Here is a 20,724-nt window from a genome sequence, read left to right as displayed (position 1 = left end):
TCAAACCAGTCCATCACATTTGTAGTCCCACAGCAGAATCGTGATTAAAAATGCCGTCTGTTCTAGTCATCTAATTAACATAACTGTAGTGTTTATTTTTCACAGGACTTCAGACAAACCATTTGCAGAATACCTTTAACATTCGTGTTCGTTGTTATCGCAAACATCCGTTCAAAAATCAATGAAATGCGCATACTGTGTCAGGCCACAATTTACAGACGATTGACGTTATCTCGAACCCTCACGAATGGAAGGAAACATGTTCCTCACATACGTGCGTGTAGAGCCTGCACATAGTTTACTGATATTCCTCTGGGAGTGTTTCTTTCCCATACATGTCACGTCTGTCGGTTCTTGCAGTGTTTTTAGTGACGATTTGAAATTCCTGTGTGTCATGGTATGATTCAATCTGAGAACAAACTGAGTACTGGCCCAGTTTTTTTGGGTCTTGATATGAAAGTTTTTCTGGTCTTGTGTAAACCTTCCGGGAAAAAAAAGGATTTAATAACTTAGCAAGATAAGAACATCTATGCTTTGTCGGCACTTGACATATGTTTGATGACCATAATTAAACCTCTTCAAATCTAATGAAATTCTGATAGCCTTTGTTCTTGTACTGAAATACCTGCATGCTTGCACAATTGACCAACATGTATGCATGCACACAATATTGTATATGTACATGTATGGATAATCGTCTTGTTGTGTTCAGTATGACTTATATAAATTTTTATACCAAAGTAAATTGTTTGAAAAATGAAAATACTTGTCTATTGCAAAAGAACATGTAAACATCATTCAGGTAAAAGTAATGTACGTATGTGACATGCTGGATACTGTACATGTAATTAATAGGCTCATTGTGATGTACATGTACCGTACGTCTCCCTGTACACGCATACGTACATGTGTACAAATTTTGCATTCATGCATGAACATGATATCAATACTTAACAGTTCATGAAAATCAACTTTAGAACTCTGCTAAAAGCCTTTTTCTGTCATACCTCACCAGAATTCACGAGTTTGTAAACATGCCAACACTAACTTTGCTGGCAGCTACTATATATTTTAAAGTGACACGCTCCAAGGTAAAAAGAAAAAAAAATCTGGGGTTCACAACTTTCAGGTTTGGACCTGTGCCAGGTTGAAAGCCAGGTGTTTTGTCTTGAGGGACAAGCAAGAGGGGGGAGGCTTTCAGTCAAGACTGGACCAGATTTACTACAAAACCACAGCCTGCTGGCAAGGTTCCACCAGCGCAGATCCATTCTGTGTGGAACTTGAAGGCAAGAAAAGGGCAAAACACCCTGGCTGTTAGACCCTGGCATTTGGTTTGAACCTCGGTTGAACTCATTGTTTTGTCTGGCGTCTGTCTGACCAGTGATCAGGTCACATCGCTCCGCGCTGACCCTGTGCATGTTTGAGTCTCCGGCCTATGGCAACTGGCAACTGGTTTGCTTACATTTTTTTCGGTCCCCAAAGGTTGCTCTTTTTCGTGCTAAAGTTCAAGTCGTAAAGACATAGCGTGTTATGAGTATGCCCTAAACAATAAGTGGTAATGTCTTGCAAAGTTCACGGAGGACACTGGACAAAAGGTTTTTGTAAGAAGAGATAGAAGAGATTCACTGAAATGCCGTCTCTATGAATGTTTTTGATTGTAAATGTCTTGAGAGCATGATGTTTTGATCCCAGCGGAATCGTTGACAAAAGGGCGAAATGTTTCAGGGTGATTCTTGTATCACTGAGAAAAATATTTTCTCCAAAAAAAAAGAAGACGAAAACAAAAGACAGACTGAGCAATAACTGTCCTATTTTGCTCATTTAATGCATATTTATAGACAAGTTTATATATTTTCAAACATTTTTGTTAAATGCAAACTTCCAATGTGCATTGGTATTTACATGTGTACATGAATTATATTTCAAGCTGATTCTAAAATCCACAAAAACCGTTATGAATTAATTACATGTATCATCGTATCCATAGAGCTGCACACAATGCCAAAATGCACACAATGTACAAAACAGCACCAAAAAAAAAAGCACAAAAGAAGGCGAAATCAAATTTTAGAAATTCTACATCTCTACATGTCACAAAAAAATAAGCAATTACTGTAATGCCATCGATAGGCATGGTAGTTCTATGTAGATTAAGTAATTAAACATAAACGTGCATGTTTTACATGTTAACTACACATGTTGGTAACACGTGCATAAATTTTACATTGTTGGGAAGTTGACAAAAGGATTATTCACGCTTCCTAAAAAATTAATGCACACTCAAGGTCAAAACGTCAGGGGCTGTTCAAAGACATCATCCCCTGTGCACACGGATCGCCATGAAGCATGTTAGGGAAATAAGGTGAAACAGTGCAAGCTGCCAGTAACATAACATTTTGATGACCACAAAAATGGCAGTCTATAGTATGCAAACTGACCATGATCTGACCCTCACCATTATGGGGTCAGTTGGTAGTCAAGGTGCCATTCATGAGAGCATAATAACCCTGACCGCTGTCGTGTCATATGTTGAATTATTGCCTTTAATTTTTGTACTAGTAAACATGTATTTTGTTGTGTTCAAGCAAACTTTATACCCGTACATGTTGTTGAGAATATGTTTATTGTATGAAGTACAAGTACGTGGAGATAATATTTTTAGGATACAAAGTTCACTGTACTTTAATCTGGTTTTCAAATTTGTTTCTATTATATTGTTGTTTGTTTCTTGGTACAACTGAAAAATGTGAATTTATTGCTTGGAGTTTTCAAGCAAGTGCATTGGTTGGTATTACATGTACATGTGCCCCTACATATGTTGTTGAAACATGTCGATGTGATAGGCCTAATGAAAATTGAAATGAAATACGTGCACAATTCACATTTTCTTGTTGTTCTCTTGTTTCTATTTGAAGCAGTTAATGTTCCAAATATGTTCCAAATATGGACGTTTGATAACAATGCCATCACATTTTCTTTTTTACATTTCTCAAAAAGGTCAGATACACATACACATGTAGACAGGTGTTACGAGTGATTGCATATGGAAGCTCTGGCTTCATTCTGGGTCAGACAACAGACCCCTACCATGACACAGTTACTCATGTGATTATTGAAATACACGGACATGTACACATGAACATGTACAGAACAAGTACATTTACTACATTAGCTTGTAAAGAACATACATTTCGTATATCAGTGGAGCTTATACGGTACGATGTACACTGTAACATTATTTTGGCAGCTTATACATGTACTTTAATTTTTTTTACAGGAAAAATGAGATTTCAACAAAAACACCCAAAACCATCAATTACTACATTTTACCCTTGACTACACGCAGACGTCTCCATATGATCGTACACAAAAAAAGCCCCCCAAAATATAAAATCCCTACCAACATGTACATGTACCTACCCTATTTTCGAATGCAATGTACTGAGCATATTTGTATTTTTTGTTTTGGCCTTACTATTGTACATGCATATATATTCCTTCGTCTCTGACACTTCACAAAATTTCCTTGGGAGCCATGTGAAACAAAATTATAAAGAAATCAAACTGCAGGCATGTTTTTCTTAACCGATGGGGTGGGGGATGTGATATGGGGGGGGGGGGGGGGGGGGGGGGATGGGGGGGGGAAGTGGAGGGGGGGGGGGGGGGAGTTTGAGAAATGATAGGCCTACAAACAATATGTATGTAATAAGTAACCTTATTTCCTACCAGAACCCCTTAGCCAGTCACGTGTACATTCAACATTGATCAGCTGGTCCATACAGTTTGCACACATTTAACGGGAACACCACATAAAACTACGCAAGAAGTGTACGCACATTCCCATTTTAATCATATGCAAAGTACAATACATAAATGTACACCACACACACGCACATCTTACACTTGAAATGAACATACAGTATCAACTTTGGCCTACAGCTGTTAATACTCTTTGACAACATTACTTACAGGAAAAAAAAAAGTCAAATTCTTTACAATCGCATGCTTCCTGCATGCACAGACAGCATAATAAACTGTTGCATGTGAGCTTGGAAATTCCAATCTTGTTGATGACTGCTCCATACTTCCCCCAATCCATCACATTATTGCCCATCACTAAATCCACAATGAGGAGGTCGAAATTAACTCCTCTGTGTACTGTACCAGGGAAGCAAAAAGCCAATTTATTTTAGCTCAAGACAAATGCACAATATGTAAGCCTATGACTGCATACATGTACATATACATCTGTAGTTTACCGGTACACACATGCTTTCCTGTGGATGTATCAAATCTTCTGGTCACGGAAGAAGGTCGATCGGGCAAAAAATGGGTCAAAAGGTCGAGTTGGGCCAATTTCATAGAGCTGCTTAAGGTTGCAGACCAGTAAATAAACCTCCATAGACCCCAATGGTAAATGCTCACACTTCAGAAATTCGGGAAAAATACTCACAATTCTCCAAGGTGTTCGAGACACACATCAAATTAAAGCTTATTTCATGATCTTTCATATTCTTTTCAATTTTCGGGGGGGGGGGGGGGGGGTTAACATGACTTTTAGGAGAAATTTCCATCCCAAGATGATCACCCCTGAAAATAATCCTGAAGCCCATCACCATGTTGAAAAACGATGCCCACACTCCATTGCAAAATAGAGCGCTTTAAGGGCCCCAATTTCATCCAAATTGAACGGAACTACAAGCTCACAGTCCTGTGCAAGGCTTCCACCCATATTTTTTACAAACCCTCAAGTTCATGGCCCACAGCATGCTTAAATACTGAAGACTTTGAGGGCATGCAAATCGTGATTTGGCCGGCGCCGGCAATTTCGGACCGATTTACTGGTCTGCAACCTTAAGCACAAAATTTGCTTAAGCACAAAACAAAGCTTGCTTAATATAATCATGACACCGGCCAAAACGCCATGCAATGCACATTGCTTGTGACTGGTATTTAGCTGTTGTTTAGTTAGCATAACAATCCCATGGAGTTTTGGTGGGTAACCTGATTACCTCCAAATTGTTTGTTGCGTGGCTGGGCTGCCAACGTCCTTTTCCTTGGAACACGACGACATGTATGTATGTATACACATGTAATAATGTATGTATCATTTTCTCAGTAACCTTCAGGATGCATACAGCCATGGAGGAAAGAATAGTGTTCCTTCCTCCATGATCCAACATACCGGTAATAAAAAGCAATAACTTTTACAAAATGAACAACATGGCACCAAAATTCGGCACGTTTAGGATAACTGAAAGGTTGGGTTGTGGAAGAGTTAGGGCTGCTAAATTCCCCCAAATTGCTTACAAAATGTTTCTCTTTCCCCTTTAACCCCCCCCCCCCCTCCCCATTCTCTTACAACCCCACCATTCATTGTCCTCTACAACTCGACGCCTTTAAATCTTTGATACATGTTCACATAACCGTATTATTAGACTTGCCGATGTCAACAGTCGGTCAAGGTCAATTGGCTCTATACAAGCTTGGTCGGCTTGGTTTGAATCAATGTATGTATACAGGTGAAGTGGACCGGCAGGCTGGAGGAAAAAAAACCCAAGAAAACAGAGACGTGCTGCCTGTGTTGATAATGAGGAAATGTGCTGTGGATTGAGACTGATGCAAGCTTACATTTATTGCGGGGACGAAAAAAGCAAAATCTAAATTTGTAAAGTAAATATTCAGGAAAATTCAATGTGGAAGGATTTTTTTTCTTTTTTTTTTTGCTGGATGTGTCATTGAAAGTGAACAGCTTCTGTCTTGCTAGACAAAAAATAACAATTAAAATCATATATTTGTTTAGGTGAAAAGATGACGGGCTGAGCATTTTTAATTATAAACCCTACCCTGCTCAATCCAACAGGATCCAAACTATTGACATACATTGTACCTGCTGGGTCCTGTTAGAATTGAGCAGTAAACCCTTTGTATACATGTATTTCCTGTTGAAATCTGTTGGATTCAGCAGGCAACTGAAAACATTCAGAGTCAGATGCTGTTGGGTACTGGTAAATAACGCCAAGTTGGACTCTGTTGGATCCAGCAGGAAACAAAAAAATAAGGCACGTACAGTTGGATTCTGTTGGATTGAACTGGCCAGTCATTTTAGATTTTCAGGTACCCAATAACTTGGCAAGTTGGGTTGTATGGGACTGTGTTGGATTGAGCAGGAAACTTATATGAGTAACCGTCGGACTCTGTTGGATAGCTCCATGGTTGGATTTAGCAGAGTAGTCCTGGGGAACTACTTGGGGTTGAGATATTTATGTGTTCTCTCAAGACCCTGTATTTCTGACAATAGTTCACTGCTAAATGTTCTGTTCTCTTGACCTCATTTCATTGTTTGCTCTGTTGGTTATTGTTGAAGTTTCTGGAATAAAATGTGACTACACGTTATTACAATTTTCTTATAGACCCCGATTGGTGATTACATAGAGTTGTCAACACTAACGCCTTTGGTGTGAAGTTTGTCTCCTGCAATATCGGGAAATTCCCTTGTGAAGTTGTGGCAACTCTGTCTCCCTACAGAAATCGGCAGTTATTAGCTTGATTTCTTTCTGTTTTATCCAACCACATGTCCTTTCACTTAGGATTCAGAAGATGTTAACTCTGCATGCGTCAAAGAGAAGCAATTACTTTAGCTCAAGAAAATTTCAGAAGCAAGCCGAGTTTACTGTAATCATATCGAAAATAAAGAAGAGAAATAAACATTCAATGCATGTACAGCATTGTACGTTGTAGTACAGCACACTATGCAAATGAAACTTTTATTTTGACAGATGGAACGTGGTGCTTTTTGAGACACATTATGTTCTTGACAAAGGCACCAAGTCACAGATTCTAGACGTACGGTACGTTCCACAGACTATGGCACATGTACGACGACGGACAAGTGCAGACAATACAAGGTTGCACAAAGCTTTCATCGGTCACTGTGCCCCTCAAAGCACCTTCGAGCTCTCTTGACGTCGCAACACGCATCATTCGGAGAAAATTCCATCCGGAGTGTGAGCAATCAATTGTGAAGAGATCGGCAATCAATTTGACGTCATTCCTGTGTTAGCTCACTACTGATTCTTTAGACAGACATAATTTGATACATTATTACGTTTACGCGCATTGTTCTGTGTGGGCGCACTGGGTTCTTTCTTTTAATATATGCGGTCATTCAGTCCTGGAAACACCTGAATTTGTCGGTCCTCTTTGAAACAACTCAGTATATCCCAGAAATCAAAAGGTTTCACAGAGAGCCCTACTTTCAAGGCCTTTAAGCTTTTTACGGCAATGACGCAGTGAGAGTTTGACGTTGCTTTTTTATTCATCACCCATTGGAAACCCAATCCCGTCGACCGATAGCAGCTTTCTTTCTTTCCGCTTTCATGAAAGCCCGTTTTTTTCAGGGTCTTGAATTTCTACTCGGCCGGACGGCTGCTAGCCCACTTGCCCCACGAATCACGTGTATCAGATTTTACCACGATCATCTTGGCCGGAGATTGCGGTAAGAGATCAGGGGGGTCTGTGGACTCGTGGGCCGAATAAATGAATCGCCAACTAGATGTGGACAAACAGGCTACTGGAGGAAAAGGCAACAGTTTGAAAGCCCTTGCAACAGCAGAAGCCGTTATTTATGCATTGAAACAGTTCTTGAGGGGTACCGGGGTACATCATAATGTGTCTTGCAATATTTATATTGTTTCAAGAAACTGATTGTAAATTTTTTGTGCATGGCTTTGTTAAAAACGTTGCACACCGGTACATGTACCTATCAACTTGTACAAATTTCCCAAGTTGTCGCTGTTAATGTATTTTAATAAGTAGTACTAGTAGTAACTAATGTCTGTCACGAGCCAATGTGGCCCATTAGGCCGGCAATTATCACCGGTTTCAGTAGCATGAAACAACTGAGAATATTTGTATTTTCTCTGGACGGAATGCTAGTGCGATTATCTCTGGTTTCAGTAGCATGAAACGACTGAGAATATTTCTACTCCCCTGGATGAGATGCTAGTCCATCGCAGGTTACTCCCCAGCTAATACCGGTACCCACTTATACTCCTGGGTGGAGAGAGGCAAGTGGGGGTGAAGTGGCTTGCCCAAGGACACAACATATGGCCAGCAGCTGGATTCGAACCCCTGACCAGCTGATCATGAGTCCCAAACCCTAACCACTAGGCCACACTCCCCAATGTTTTAAATTGAAAATAGAGTCCTGCGGGGCACCCAGATACCCCGATTTTCCCCTGAACCAATACCGGGATCGGGGCACATTTAAAAAAATATTTGTGGGTCGGGTAGGGGTAGATTTTTTCAGGTTGGGTCGGGTCACAAAATAGTGGGTCAGGTCTGGTTACAAAATGTCAGGGATTTTTGTTTTTGTTTAAGAAGATCGCTTACAGTGTATTTCAGTTTAAACGTTTCATTTGCTTCCTTGTACGCCTGGGTTTAGAAGCTTTAGAAGCAAGTGGAGTGGCTATATAGCTGCCAATCCGAATCACTTAGCTTTACAGCCGGCAATAACACATGTGCTTAAGGAAGCCACTTGGTAGTGGCTGCAGCTACAGGCTTGTTTCCTTAATCCCTCATTAGAATGCAGTCAAGCCATAATTGAGACTGAGAGTGCATTTCACATAGTTCACATTCACAGTGCTACTAGCGATTAGGAATTTCCAAACAGATCGAGTGTGACGACGGCCCAAAATGTGAAAGTCATGAATAACACAAAGCTAAAGCAAAATTGCACATTATATAGGGCCTAAAAAAAGACTTTGAAAACACTGAATTGGTCTCCGGTCAATTAGTCTTGTTTTCGGTGCTGCCGGAGTTGATGAGTATCATCGGGTCGGTCCAGTCCTGTCCGGTCCGGGGTGAGTATTATTGGGTTGGGCCTAAAACAGGGCAAAAAGTATCATTGACGTTTGGGCCAGGTCTGGTCGGGACAAGAGATGCCGGGGCATTCCGGGTTCAGGGAAAAAAAAACTTGTCCCGCAGGCCTCTAATTCACAAGTTCTATCTCAGTTGTTGATCAAAGAATGTACAAGAAAAAAATTCAGGCGAAAAAAAATTGCCAATGTTATTTTTTTTGCCAGACCTGTGCTCATACAAAATGTTACGGACATTCGGAAGTTGGTCCCACATATAACATATTTACATTTAATGCTGTTGGACCAGTGATACTGTAGGGTGCAGACATAAAGAAATATAAGCATGGTAATGTTTCTGTCAATCCACACTTGGATGGAAATATTCTTACAACCCAGAACAGACACGCTTATAATCGTACACACGCACCATCACAGCTTCATCTCCACGCTCTCAGCAAGCCAAGCAGCGCGACATAGATGACATTGACCATCAATCTGTGTTGGCCCGTTACGCGTGTGCGCCCGAGATCAAACCAACACTACTAAAAAAAAAAAAATTATTGCATTTTCACTTTACGTTCCCCGGCAGCGCTGATCAACACAATAATGATTGATGGCTGCCGGGGGTGGGGGGGGGGGGGGGGGGGGAGTGAGCCACTGACATTACGGTTAGGTCCGGCATGCTGATGGGCTAAATCCAATCTCTTAGACTATCAGAACATTTACAGAATAGGTACTCTATCCCTCGCCTTTTTATCAAGAGGTTTTTGGTGGGTGTTTGGGATGACAGTAGGGGGTACGGTGGAGGAAAATACTGTCAATGTACATTGTACAAACGTTATTTAAAAAAAAAATTAAAAAAATTAAACGTTCCTGAAGTCAGGTTCAGAATGAAAATGTGTACAATTCTTACAACAGGAAAGACTGTTTTTAGCTGGGTATCAGTTGAAGCATTTTACAAAGTCTACATAATGTAAGGTGCAGTGAAATTGGCATTTACCAAATTGTAAACAAAAAACAATAAAATTCAATTGAAGATTATGGAGGAGTCATGAGGAATTGGCTCCATGACCAAGTACCTCCCCCCTCAACGGCACGAAAGGGAGATTTGCATGGGGGAGACCACTGGAAGGGACATTCAAACGCACACTGTGTTTTCCTTCTGCAGGCTCTCGAATGGGGTCATGAAGCGCCCTCTCTTGTTTGCGCACAGAGCCCATTGGATCAAAAAACAATTTACAAACGGGTTGTCCAAAATAACATGGAGAGTGTCCGAAAGATGTCAAACATCCCTGTTGCTGAAATCTTGTCCAATTACCCTTCCCCCTCCATACCCCCATACCCTCCCCCCCCCATAAAATGCTCGCCCCTCCCATTTGGTCACTGCTTGTCAAAATCCCTGCTCAGTCACTGAACCCATTACCCCCAAAGCATGCATCTCTCTGTACTTCAACATTCCACAGTGGTACTAGATTCACAAGAGCTGGATTTGTTTTGTCAAATGAGTTTTGTTGAGTAATGTGATTTATTGGTGAGAGCCAGTCACGTTTTTCTAGCATGCAGCGCTCAGTGACAGTGTATGAGACGTGATTGAAGCGGACAGGTCAGCTGCGTGGCTTGCGATCAAATGGACAACTGTGGCGGTGATACATCACCATAGGTAGCCTGTTATCAGTGTTCATGCATACAATTACATTGTGATCCCAATGCACATGTAGGTACCAGAGATTTTGGACATGCTTTGAGCATAGAGCAAGCTCTATGCTTTGATTAGTGTGAGCAGCTTTCTGAGTCTTATGCATTGTAGTACAATGTGTGCATCATCATCTGTGTTTGTGGATAAGCACTAATTTGAAATGGGGGAATGAGCATGAAAGGTTCTGCACTTAGAATTGGAGCTTTAAAAAGACATGTATGGTAAATTCAAAACTCTAGAGGTAACATTTATTTTGAAGTAGCAGGGCGCTTTAACAATGCCAGTGTTGGGGTACAAACAGTATAGAAATATGAATTATAAAGCAAATAACTTCAATCTAAAAAGTAAAGATTGTAAAATTGTAATTTTTGAATTTTTAGGCCAAGAAAAAGTTGTGCTTCTGGTTACCCTTCCTACATTTTGACAGCCCCCAACCTAATTTATTTGGGGGAAAAATGAGGAAAAACCCTGAAAAACCATCAGTTACTTCCTTTTACCTTGACTACACGCAGACACCTCCATATGATTGTACACAAAAAAAATAGCCAAAAAAAAAAAAATTCTTACCTACCGGTACCCACCCTATATTCAAATGCCATGTAATCGGAAGCAGTTAAAAGTATTTTTTGGGGGGCCTTATAGTAAAATGAAAAGTTACACCAATATCCATGAATTCACGTCTGTTTGTGCCCCAAAATAACATTGTTACTGTGGCCTCACTTGCTGAAAACATACAGCATTACAGACAGCGAACCAATATGTTGGCTAAATATCACCTGCCTGGAGACGGCTAGCAGATATCAAATCGGCATCAGTTTCCAATTGTTGTACATCTAATTAGTTTACAATTGCCTTATCAACTGTCTAATTACGACATTTGATGTGGTCAAACACTAACATTATAAAATCACTGTTCAGAAGAGCCTCCTAGCCTGTAGTTCCACCTCTCTTTCAGGCCAATTGCACGAAGGGACTATTAACAGTCGGGACCCTATCCATTCCCCCTCCTAACCCACTGGCTGGCCCCTTCCATCCCCCCTTTACGTTGTACCTGAGAAACCCCTCCCTTACAATTCCAGTACCTTCGCATTGTACATGTGTGTATTGTAATACAAAGGTCCGAGAGCTGAACACGTTAATGTGATGAATGACCATAGCCACAACCCCCTCCTTCCCCTGTTCACCCATTTCCCCTTTCCCTTTCTTACAGTATTTTGTCCCCAGTTGACTATTGAAGGGGACAGTGTGAGGAGAATTTACCACGAGCTGAGTCTGGAAAATCACCCAAGTCTAATCCCTGTTCTCCCTAATTACCCCCCCCCCCCTCCTGACTTATGTACTCGTCATTTTCCCATCCAATGCCCCCCTTTCTGTTCCCCCAGTAGAGTTGAGCCCATTCCGTAGGGATTTATGGGGGTGTCCACTCTACAGGATCTGAACAAGTGGAATTTATGAATGGAAGGGCCACCGTTGCTCAATTGCTGTCGTTCTCGATCAAACCGATCAGGGAGAATTTTTGTTTCAAAGTTGCCGGAGGGCTTCGACGTGCGTTGAGTAGATACAGGTATGTGCGGAGATTTTAAAGCCAAGGTGTATTCACGAGAGGTACATGTACAATGTATACTACCTTTGATGAACAACTGTGTGTGTCAGTCATGTGTGAGTGCCGTCGGACTGTTGCTGAATTTCTGTGGAGACAGACGTACCATACTGTCAGTTTGATGCCAGTATATGCTTGCTGTTGCTGTGTTGTCTTCGCCTGTCATATCAGTGCTTACGGGCTTGCCATGGTTATAGGGAAAGCCCAATTTGTGAGGGCTTCCGGGGGGAGGTGGGGGGATAAATGGTCAGGGGTTAGTCAGTATAGCCTCCCCCCCCCCCCAAAAAAAAACCCCGACAATCCTGCTGTATTCTAAACAAGTCACCCGTATATAAATAAATCAAATTAGGTTTTGCCCTTCACCGACATTCAAACAAAATAATAGTATATAAATAGTTAGACATATCTGCTATCAGATTTAAACAGCCTGCTGACAAGGGCAAGCTCGGTGGTTGAGTGGTAAGACATCTGCACTCTGCACTAGTAAGCAGGAGGTTCTTGGTTCGAGTCCCACCAGAGTACGCTTGTGTTTTTTTCTCTCGCAAGCCCTCAGACAAGACTAAAATCGCGTTGGTGAAGAACAAAATCCAATATTAAAAGTCACCCTTCCCAGCTTATAGTGTAAGACCACCTAAGGGTTTTTCATTTGAAAGAAGTCCTATAGGTTTTAATAGATTACTCGCAAAAAAACTCAGCTCATTGGATTCCCTACTTTTATGTAATTTTGTTTTGCAGGCATCTAATTTTGTACATTGAAATCTCTCTTGTCCTTTTTAGTAATAAGGAACATGTACTGTTTTTTTTAGCTGCGGCTGAGCAGCTCTACAAGTGTATGTCTCTCTGTTAGTCGGAAGGTTAGTTAGTTACCGTAGTTCGTTTGCACAAACGTTCACATTGTCTTTTGCTCTTACATATTTTGACCGATTTCAACCAAACTTTGTCAAAAGTATCTGTAACCCAGCCCCAACATTTTACATGAACAAACTGGGATCAAAGGTCATCATTGGGTCAAGGTCAAAATAATGTCATATTTCAAATCAGCTCAAATAAGCTCAAATGACAAAAGTAGCACTGTCAACATGTTGGCCTTCATTCAAACATTAAAAAATCAGGGTGTTTGCATGGATTGAGGCAACCGCACAAATTGCATTTCTTGAAAGGTGCGACCATTGAGACTGGACATGATGGACAGGAAGTAAGGGAAGAAACGAGGGGGAATTGAAGCAGAGGATGTGGGGGATTGAGGGTTAGGTGAAGTACGAGCAATCGTCTCGGGAGGATTAAAGAAAAATGATAAAAGGGAGGGAAAAAGAAGAGGAGAAAAATGTTGGGTAGGGGAGCAGGGGGTGAGTTAATAGGAAGGGAAATGAATTAAAATGCCGGGAGGAAAGCAAATGGATGAGGTTTTTGTTGGAACCAGGTGGCTGTTGTGTTTTTAGGCTTTGGGGATTTTTTTGGTGGGGGGGGGGGGGGAAGCAGATATTGGGACATGCTTCCGGTGGGGGGGGGGGGGGGGTAATGCTGGTTTCAGGTCATTGCGCCTATTGTTATATTTCCTGTAGCACAAAAGTTGAACGATTGCCACTTGAGTTTAACACTGTAAAGAGTGGATGAACAAGAAGTTATAACATACATTTTGTACATTGATATATGTACATTTGTTTTGAGTTTCGTCATAACTTCTCAGCTACTGCTGTGTAGCCGGCTTCTTTCTTTTCTTTTTCTCGAGAGGGAGGGGGGGGGAGGGGGAGGGGGAGGGGTTCGAGACATTCAGCTAAGCATGGGAGTTCAGCATGGAAGTTTGACTTTACTAACCACACGTCGAACGGATTAAGAATTGATCAATATGTGGACAAAACAACTCAATGTAGCTCAACATTGTGGGAATTTTTAAAAACATTTTGAAGGTGATTTTTTGGAATGCATTCACGTGCACAGGTTTTCAAATGGTTTGTCTATTTTAAACCACATTGGTAGTCATACAGTATATAGTTACTCATTGACGCCTTTTTATTGCTAATCATTTCTAAACTCCACTTTCACTATGCATGTCACAGCGTTATTGTTTCGGTAACCCACAACACGCTGCATTGATTGCAATCAATCCCCACTCTTTCCCTGGGAGCTTCAAAAATGAAAACCTCAACCCTAACCGAGTAATCTCATTTTGTTTTTATATATGTCAGTCGAGCAGCAGACACTATTAGTGTCCGTTTAAAAGCCAGTTTTGCCTATTACCTAATCGGTAGTCTGCGGTCCGTTAAAGGAGAACCCCTGTCATTTCCTCTTGACGATCACATTCACTTTACACTCTGTGGTTGAGCCGCGGCAAAAGTGATTAGGCATCGGAAACCCATGTCACAAGCATTTAAGACAGTAGCCAACGTGTGTGTATGTTTTGGGCACAACAGCTGGGGCAGGCATGTTTTGTCACTAGTCAGGTTTATCAGGCTCAATATTTTGGTCGTTGCTTTTTTTCACTCCTTTCTCCCCCCCCCCCCCCCCCAGTTTGTCATTGGCGTTACTGTGGTCCATTTTGCAGGGGGGGGGGGGGGGAAGGGGTCATATATAGGGGGCCGCATTTTGTATAGGGGGAAAGCCAGTGGGTTTTTGGCGATCGAAAGTTCAAGTTTGTCTATCCAAAAATTCTACTTCCCCCCCCCCCAATGCCCCCATGCCCCTCCCCCACAATAGTTACTGTAGTTACTACGTGCATAAAGTCACCCTGCTGTATAATGTACACGTACATATTGTACATGTACATGTACATAGTTCATACATTTAGGCTACATACATTTACATGTACCGGTACCCAAAGGCACCGTTGAAGCATTGAAAGGGGATCCACATGTACATTGTATGTGATAAGATTGTTGTGAATTGCCCCGAATCCGTGCTGGCTTTTTTGCACTTGAAGAGGGGGCTTGCGCATTGAGAGCAAATAGGCAAAAGGATGCACTCGGTGTGGGGGAGCAAAGAGGCAAAGATCCTGAGGGGTATTCTGGGCATGTGTGTGTGGGGGTGTATGATGTGTCAGGGACTCACAATGAAGATGGATAAAAGCGTTGATACTTGAAGCAACTGTCAATTTGTTGCGCTGTCTTTCCTGTTGTGCGCATTTATATGTGCGTATACATGTACATTGAACATCATGCATGTACATGTACATGTACATTGTATACATGTACTTGCCTGTAGGCCCACTTATGAAGGGATGTCAGCATGTCCAGCACATGTGTTTGGGATGTGTTTTGGGGAAACCTTTTTTAAATGAAGGGAGTAATTTGAAAACAGTACTTGCTGAAAATGGCATGATGGGTATAGAAATTTCAAAAACCGGTATGTGTCAGTATTTACATTTTGTAAGTCTTCGTAGGATTTTCCATTTAACAAGTCTTCTGAAGATTGTATGGGCAAATGATGAAAGAGGTATGATTTCTAGGGGAGGAACAAATCAACCTCGTTTTTGGAGAATGAAAAATGAAAACATTTAGCCATTCTGTTGACATACCAGTACGTCTACTGTGCCTTTTGCATGCGAGTAAGAGGAGCACTTTTTAAAATTTTCACCCTATACAATATGGCCTTTAGAAGATCCTGGGAATATATTTTTACTGTTTTCCTGAATCCTGTCAAATAATCTTGATTCTGCATTGCACCTCTGTATCCGTCAGAATATGGCAAAGTTACAATGTAGTTTTGAGAGATGGAACATCAGGTCTGGTTAATGAAGTGACTAGCAATATATTTGTAGGTCACTGTAACACTGCGGTAGGCGATCGTCACACATCGGGCAGTGTACACATGCACCCTATGCGCATTCATATTGATACAGAAACTGAACTTTGGTTCAACACTTCACTACATATGACAGATTGCCAATATCTGTGTGTGATGAATACGGGGCGGTCTGATTATACGGCCCCGCTGTGTGTACTTTCGTTCCTGTGAAGTAGGAAGCCGGGTTTACCCTGGAATTTCCTCCAAATTAAAAATAGAATTTCATGCAAGGAGGGAAAAATTAAGATTGATGTTGACTGATTTTAAACTAAAAAAGTTTAGCGCAGAGGCCCGTCTTTTATTGAAATTGGTGCAAATTCATCAATAACAGGATGGTACCCCCCCCCCCCAAAAAAAATACATACCCGGTAGATAAATTAAAAAAAAAAAAAAAAAATTGAAAAATATTGAAAATAAATTGAAATACACATGTAAAATGAAATAAAGAAATAATAAAATTTAAAAAATAATAAAAAAGGAAAGAAAAACATAAAAATAAAAAAATGGAAGAAATACTACCCATGTTTACTATTAATTCTTAGAATTAATTTTTTCTATTCCATTTATTTCATCCACCTACCATTTCCCAAAATATCAATTTATGAAGTCTTAAGTACTGCCTTTTCCCCCGAAGTCGAGGCAGTATTGTGACACTTCTTGGGTGGGGTGGGGGAGGGGGTGAGGGAGGGGAGGGAAGCATAATTTTTTCCTAGGAGGGTTAGGGGCAATGTCATGAATAGTTCAGTTTTTCCTTTGAATCATTGCAAGACTTAGGTTCTCGTTCTATTTTCCCCTTAATTTAAAATTATCTCAGTGATAAATTTGGAGAAGAAAAATAGCTGATGAAAATGAGCAGCGACGACGTAGATTCGAACCAGGGATCTTTGTATCCATAAGCTCATCTCGCTATCCACTAGGCTACTGTGTGGTAGCTCGACGACAACTGTTCTTTAAAATGCTTTAATGTATTGTAACTAGTTGAGTAACTAACAACAATGCTGTTGATGTCGTTGTCCGTTCTCATGGATAAACATAATTTTCCCATCGAAACTACTGAATTATTCATGACATTGCCCCTAACCCTCCTAGGAATAAGAATTACGCGGGAGGGAAGGGGCAGAAGGGGTTTAAGGATGGGGGATTAAACAGCAAAAACGTTGTGTGGTTTGTATAGGTTCTGACTGATTGTCATTTGTATTTTCGCTTTACATAGATGTACATACATGACATGAATGGGTCCCCATTTAAACATCTTTTATTTTTATTTTGTGTGTGTGTACAGGAGTACAATGAAGGGATGTTGTGGCAGGAGGAACGTGACCTATGCAAAGCTCTCTATGCCTCCATCCAGGACAACCGGCCCAAACGGGACGGCGAATACAGCAGCGAAGAAGAGGGCGACTGCGAGGAATCCTCCCTCGAACCGGCGTCCATCTCCACCAGCATGGACTACAGCAACAGCAGCTCCATGTGTTCCTGCGACGCCGGCGTGGAGGCTTGCCTGAAACAGGAGCCGGAGCGGCGGAGTCCGTGCCCGCAGCGCCCGCCGGAAACGACCGGAATGTGTCTACGGAAACACCAGGACTCGAGTTCTGCCTGTAGGCAACGGGACAGCAGACCATTAGTGTGTGAAAAACAGCCACTGCCGGTGCCACAACAACAGCAGAAAGAACTACGACAGCCACAGCAGCAGCTGCAGCAGCCGCAGCAACAACAGCAGCAACAGCAGCAGCAGCAGCAGCAGCAGGTGCAGGTGCAGCGACCGACCAAATGCAGACAGAGCACGAGAGGCGCAAGCAAGGGGTCCAACAAGGCAATACAGGGTAACGGTGCAACAGTAACTCCCCGGGTGGACACCGGGAGAAAAGGACTCAGAGCCAAGCGGGAGAGAAAATGCACGGAGGACTTGGCAAGTCTAAAGCTGTCTGCAGCAAAGGATGCTGGGATGGGATGCTCAAAACCAAAAAAGTACGTAGCCTACTTGTTTACATTTCGGTCAATTTATGCAAGCTTTCCATATTTTTTGCAATTTTCCCAGGTAGCATTCTTTTATTTTTTTTTCTCGAAAATACAAGAATGCTTTGAGATTTTAGACTTTGTATGATGGGTACATTGTAAATCAACTGTGCATTTAGTTTTCACTTTCGCTGAAATTTTTTATTGACACTGGGGACTAACTGTAATTAATATAAATTTGGAGAAAGAATGAATACATTTTCCCTTTTACCCTAACATCCCCACTCTACACCCCTGCCCACACCCCATCCCCACCCATACATCCACATGCCTGCACTACTACCAGCTTCCAACCCACCCCAAGAAAAAAAAAAATCTTGATTCATTATTATGACAGGAAGGTGTTCACAAAATGAATTGCGCACTGAGTATTAAAATGTACATTCCATGTATACATGTATTTACACAGAGCACTGGGAATGTTCATATAAATTGTCCCAGTATATTGTTACACTTTTAATATAAAATTTCTGCATTGATAAATGTGCATGCAGACCTCTCGACCATTCCACCACTGGAGATGAATACCCCGGTATCCGTGGAAATGACAAAATCCCGACGAATCCAGGGATAAACGTTGAACGTCGAGTGGGATTTAAATCAAGCGAAATGAGTAGAAGGACAAATACGAATGACCGTCTTTTTGTAATTTGTTTCATGCGTGCTGTACTCATTCAGAAATACATGTATGGTTCAGTTTCTTTGTCGGTGTCCAATTACATGTACGTACACAACCTGATACAGATACATGCACATAGTATATTACGCATCACATGTATGAAAATAAAATCTTGAAAATAGTACTGACATCAGTTTCTTTGAAATAGCAAAAGTGATACGTGATTATTCCGTTATTCTGCGCAATGTGTACATGTAGTTTGTACTGGGAATTTCAACAAGAACAAAAACACAAAGAAACCCTCCCCCCCCCAAAAAAAAAATAAAAAAAATAATCCCAGCAGATCCTCATGACATTTCACTTTCGCATTTGACATTTTCTGTGAAACTCAATTAGTCACTTTTTATTTGAAAAATTTGGTTGTGTAGACAAGTGGATTGATTGAGCAAAGTATTCTTGCGTCAGAAATAATTGATGCCCACGTGGTGAATCTAAAATGTCAGGTTTTTCTACCCATTTTCAACTCCCCTGGGTATTTCTTTTCTCTCCGATACGTGGGCGAGTGATTCCTGGATTCTCCTTGAATAATGTACGGTAACATCGTTGGTTCATTTGTCTTTTCCACCCACATCTGGTCTATCTACCCACTGCCCTGGTCATATGATACCTTCATTATGGTCTGTGAGAGGCAGGCTCATAAACAGTTCCTTCATTTCGTCGAAATATTGTATAGTGGGAAATTGTTACATCCTCCCCCCTAATTTCTTGACATGCGTTCATGTAGATGATGTAGTACAAATACGTAAACAGTGAAACGCCTCTATAACGAACATCGTGGGAGCCACAGAAATTGTTCGTAATAACGATCGCTTGGTATAGCAATTTTGAACCGCCGGTTCCCTCTTTTGACCAATAGTGAACTGGCATTTCTCACATCCCGCAGAAAGTCGTCACGAAACTTAAGCAATGGTTTTCCCTTTTATTCCTTGGGGAAATATTAGCCATCTATCGCTCTTCAAAATTCGAACACGATGCAACTATGGGCCGTTTGATGTTTGGGAATCAAAAGTGGCCCAAATAGTGTTTAATACATGTACAACCGGTAGATTTTTTGTTAATCTGTTGACTTTTTTCAACAGCGATGTTCGGTACGTTTTGTACATTAAAACCGGGAGCCAAGGATGATGTTCGGTATAGCCGAATGTTCGGTATAGCGGTGTTCGGTATAGCGGCGTTCCACTGTAGTATGATTGAAACTGCAGATTAACCCTCCTATGCAAACATACATTCTGTGCCCAGGTGTCCTTTCAGTCAAAACCAATCAAGTGACTGTTTTCAACAGTTAAGAACTCCCAGCCTACATAAAGCAGGATTGACTGGCTGTGACTGTTTATGTAACTTGATACAGCTGTGCTTGAACTGTTGGTGATTGACAAGCCAGCTGTGCCCACAACTTGCCTGCTTTGTCTGTTGACTGAAGTTAACTAGTCACAGTGCTTGCTTGACATATGATCTGACTGTTGTTGACTAGCCTGTATAAATGGCATCCCAGGGAAGTGGATTTATATTTTGACTTTTGACTGTCTGTGACTGTTTAAATACAAACAATACAAATAGTTCCATGTACAGACCAATCAGGGCATGCTATCAGTTAGGCCAAAAAAAAAAAATATTCGGTCTCCGGTCAGACCAAAGTTCCGGAATTGACGCGGCCACGCGTTTTTTTTTTTTTTTTTTTTTTTTTTTCCTTCAAGCTTGGATTGTACAGACAAGGTGGGGTACTATTTTGCTTTTGTGGTGTCCTCATGTACATTGGTGTCCTCCATAATTTGCCTTGGTGCTTTCGATCATTTGCCTTGGTGCAATTTCCCATTCCTTGGTGCTCTTTGGTAAAAAAAATTGAGGAGGTGCGGAAATAGAGGGCGCTGTTGGAGCTACCGCGGAACATTTTGGAGAGAAAAAAAGACCGACGCGCATGATTAAAATTGACGCGCGCGCTGACCAGAGACCGACTTATTTTTTTTTGGCCTTATATCACGGAGGCTCTTTCAGTGGCGTAAGCATTCTGCTACTTGTAGCTAATGTCGATAATCTGTCACAGGGCAGTTGCTTTGTGCAGTAGTATGCACAATAATTTGTCCATTAAAGGGGG

At 41.4% G+C, this 20,724-nt stretch overlaps 1 protein-coding gene across 4 annotated transcripts in view; it reads left to right on the top strand.

Annotated features, from left to right (window-relative positions):
• LOC119738632 (protein Jumonji-like) overlaps nt 1–20,724 on the top strand; it is a 53,912-nt gene that overhangs the window by 8,919 nt on the left and 24,269 nt on the right. For 3 of the 4 annotated variants that reach the window (XM_038213540.1, XM_038213538.1, XM_038213539.1), the window contains exon 3: nt 17,220–17,905. In XM_038213540.1, coding sequence (XP_038069468.1) covers nt 17,220–17,905 — 686 coding nt within the window. Of the gene's footprint in view, nt 1–10,498; nt 10,522–17,219; nt 17,906–20,724 lie in introns of those variants that run through there. The other variant, XM_038213541.1, reaches the window with a different exon arrangement.

The sequence above is a fragment of the Patiria miniata genome, unplaced genomic scaffold (assembly GCF_015706575.1).
Source record: "Patiria miniata isolate m_02_andy unplaced genomic scaffold, ASM1570657v1 HiC_scaffold_3, whole genome shotgun sequence".
Taxonomy (NCBI): Eukaryota; Metazoa; Echinodermata; class Asteroidea; order Valvatida; family Asterinidae; genus Patiria; species Patiria miniata.
This window is presented reverse-complemented; position numbering and strand designations above follow the sequence as displayed.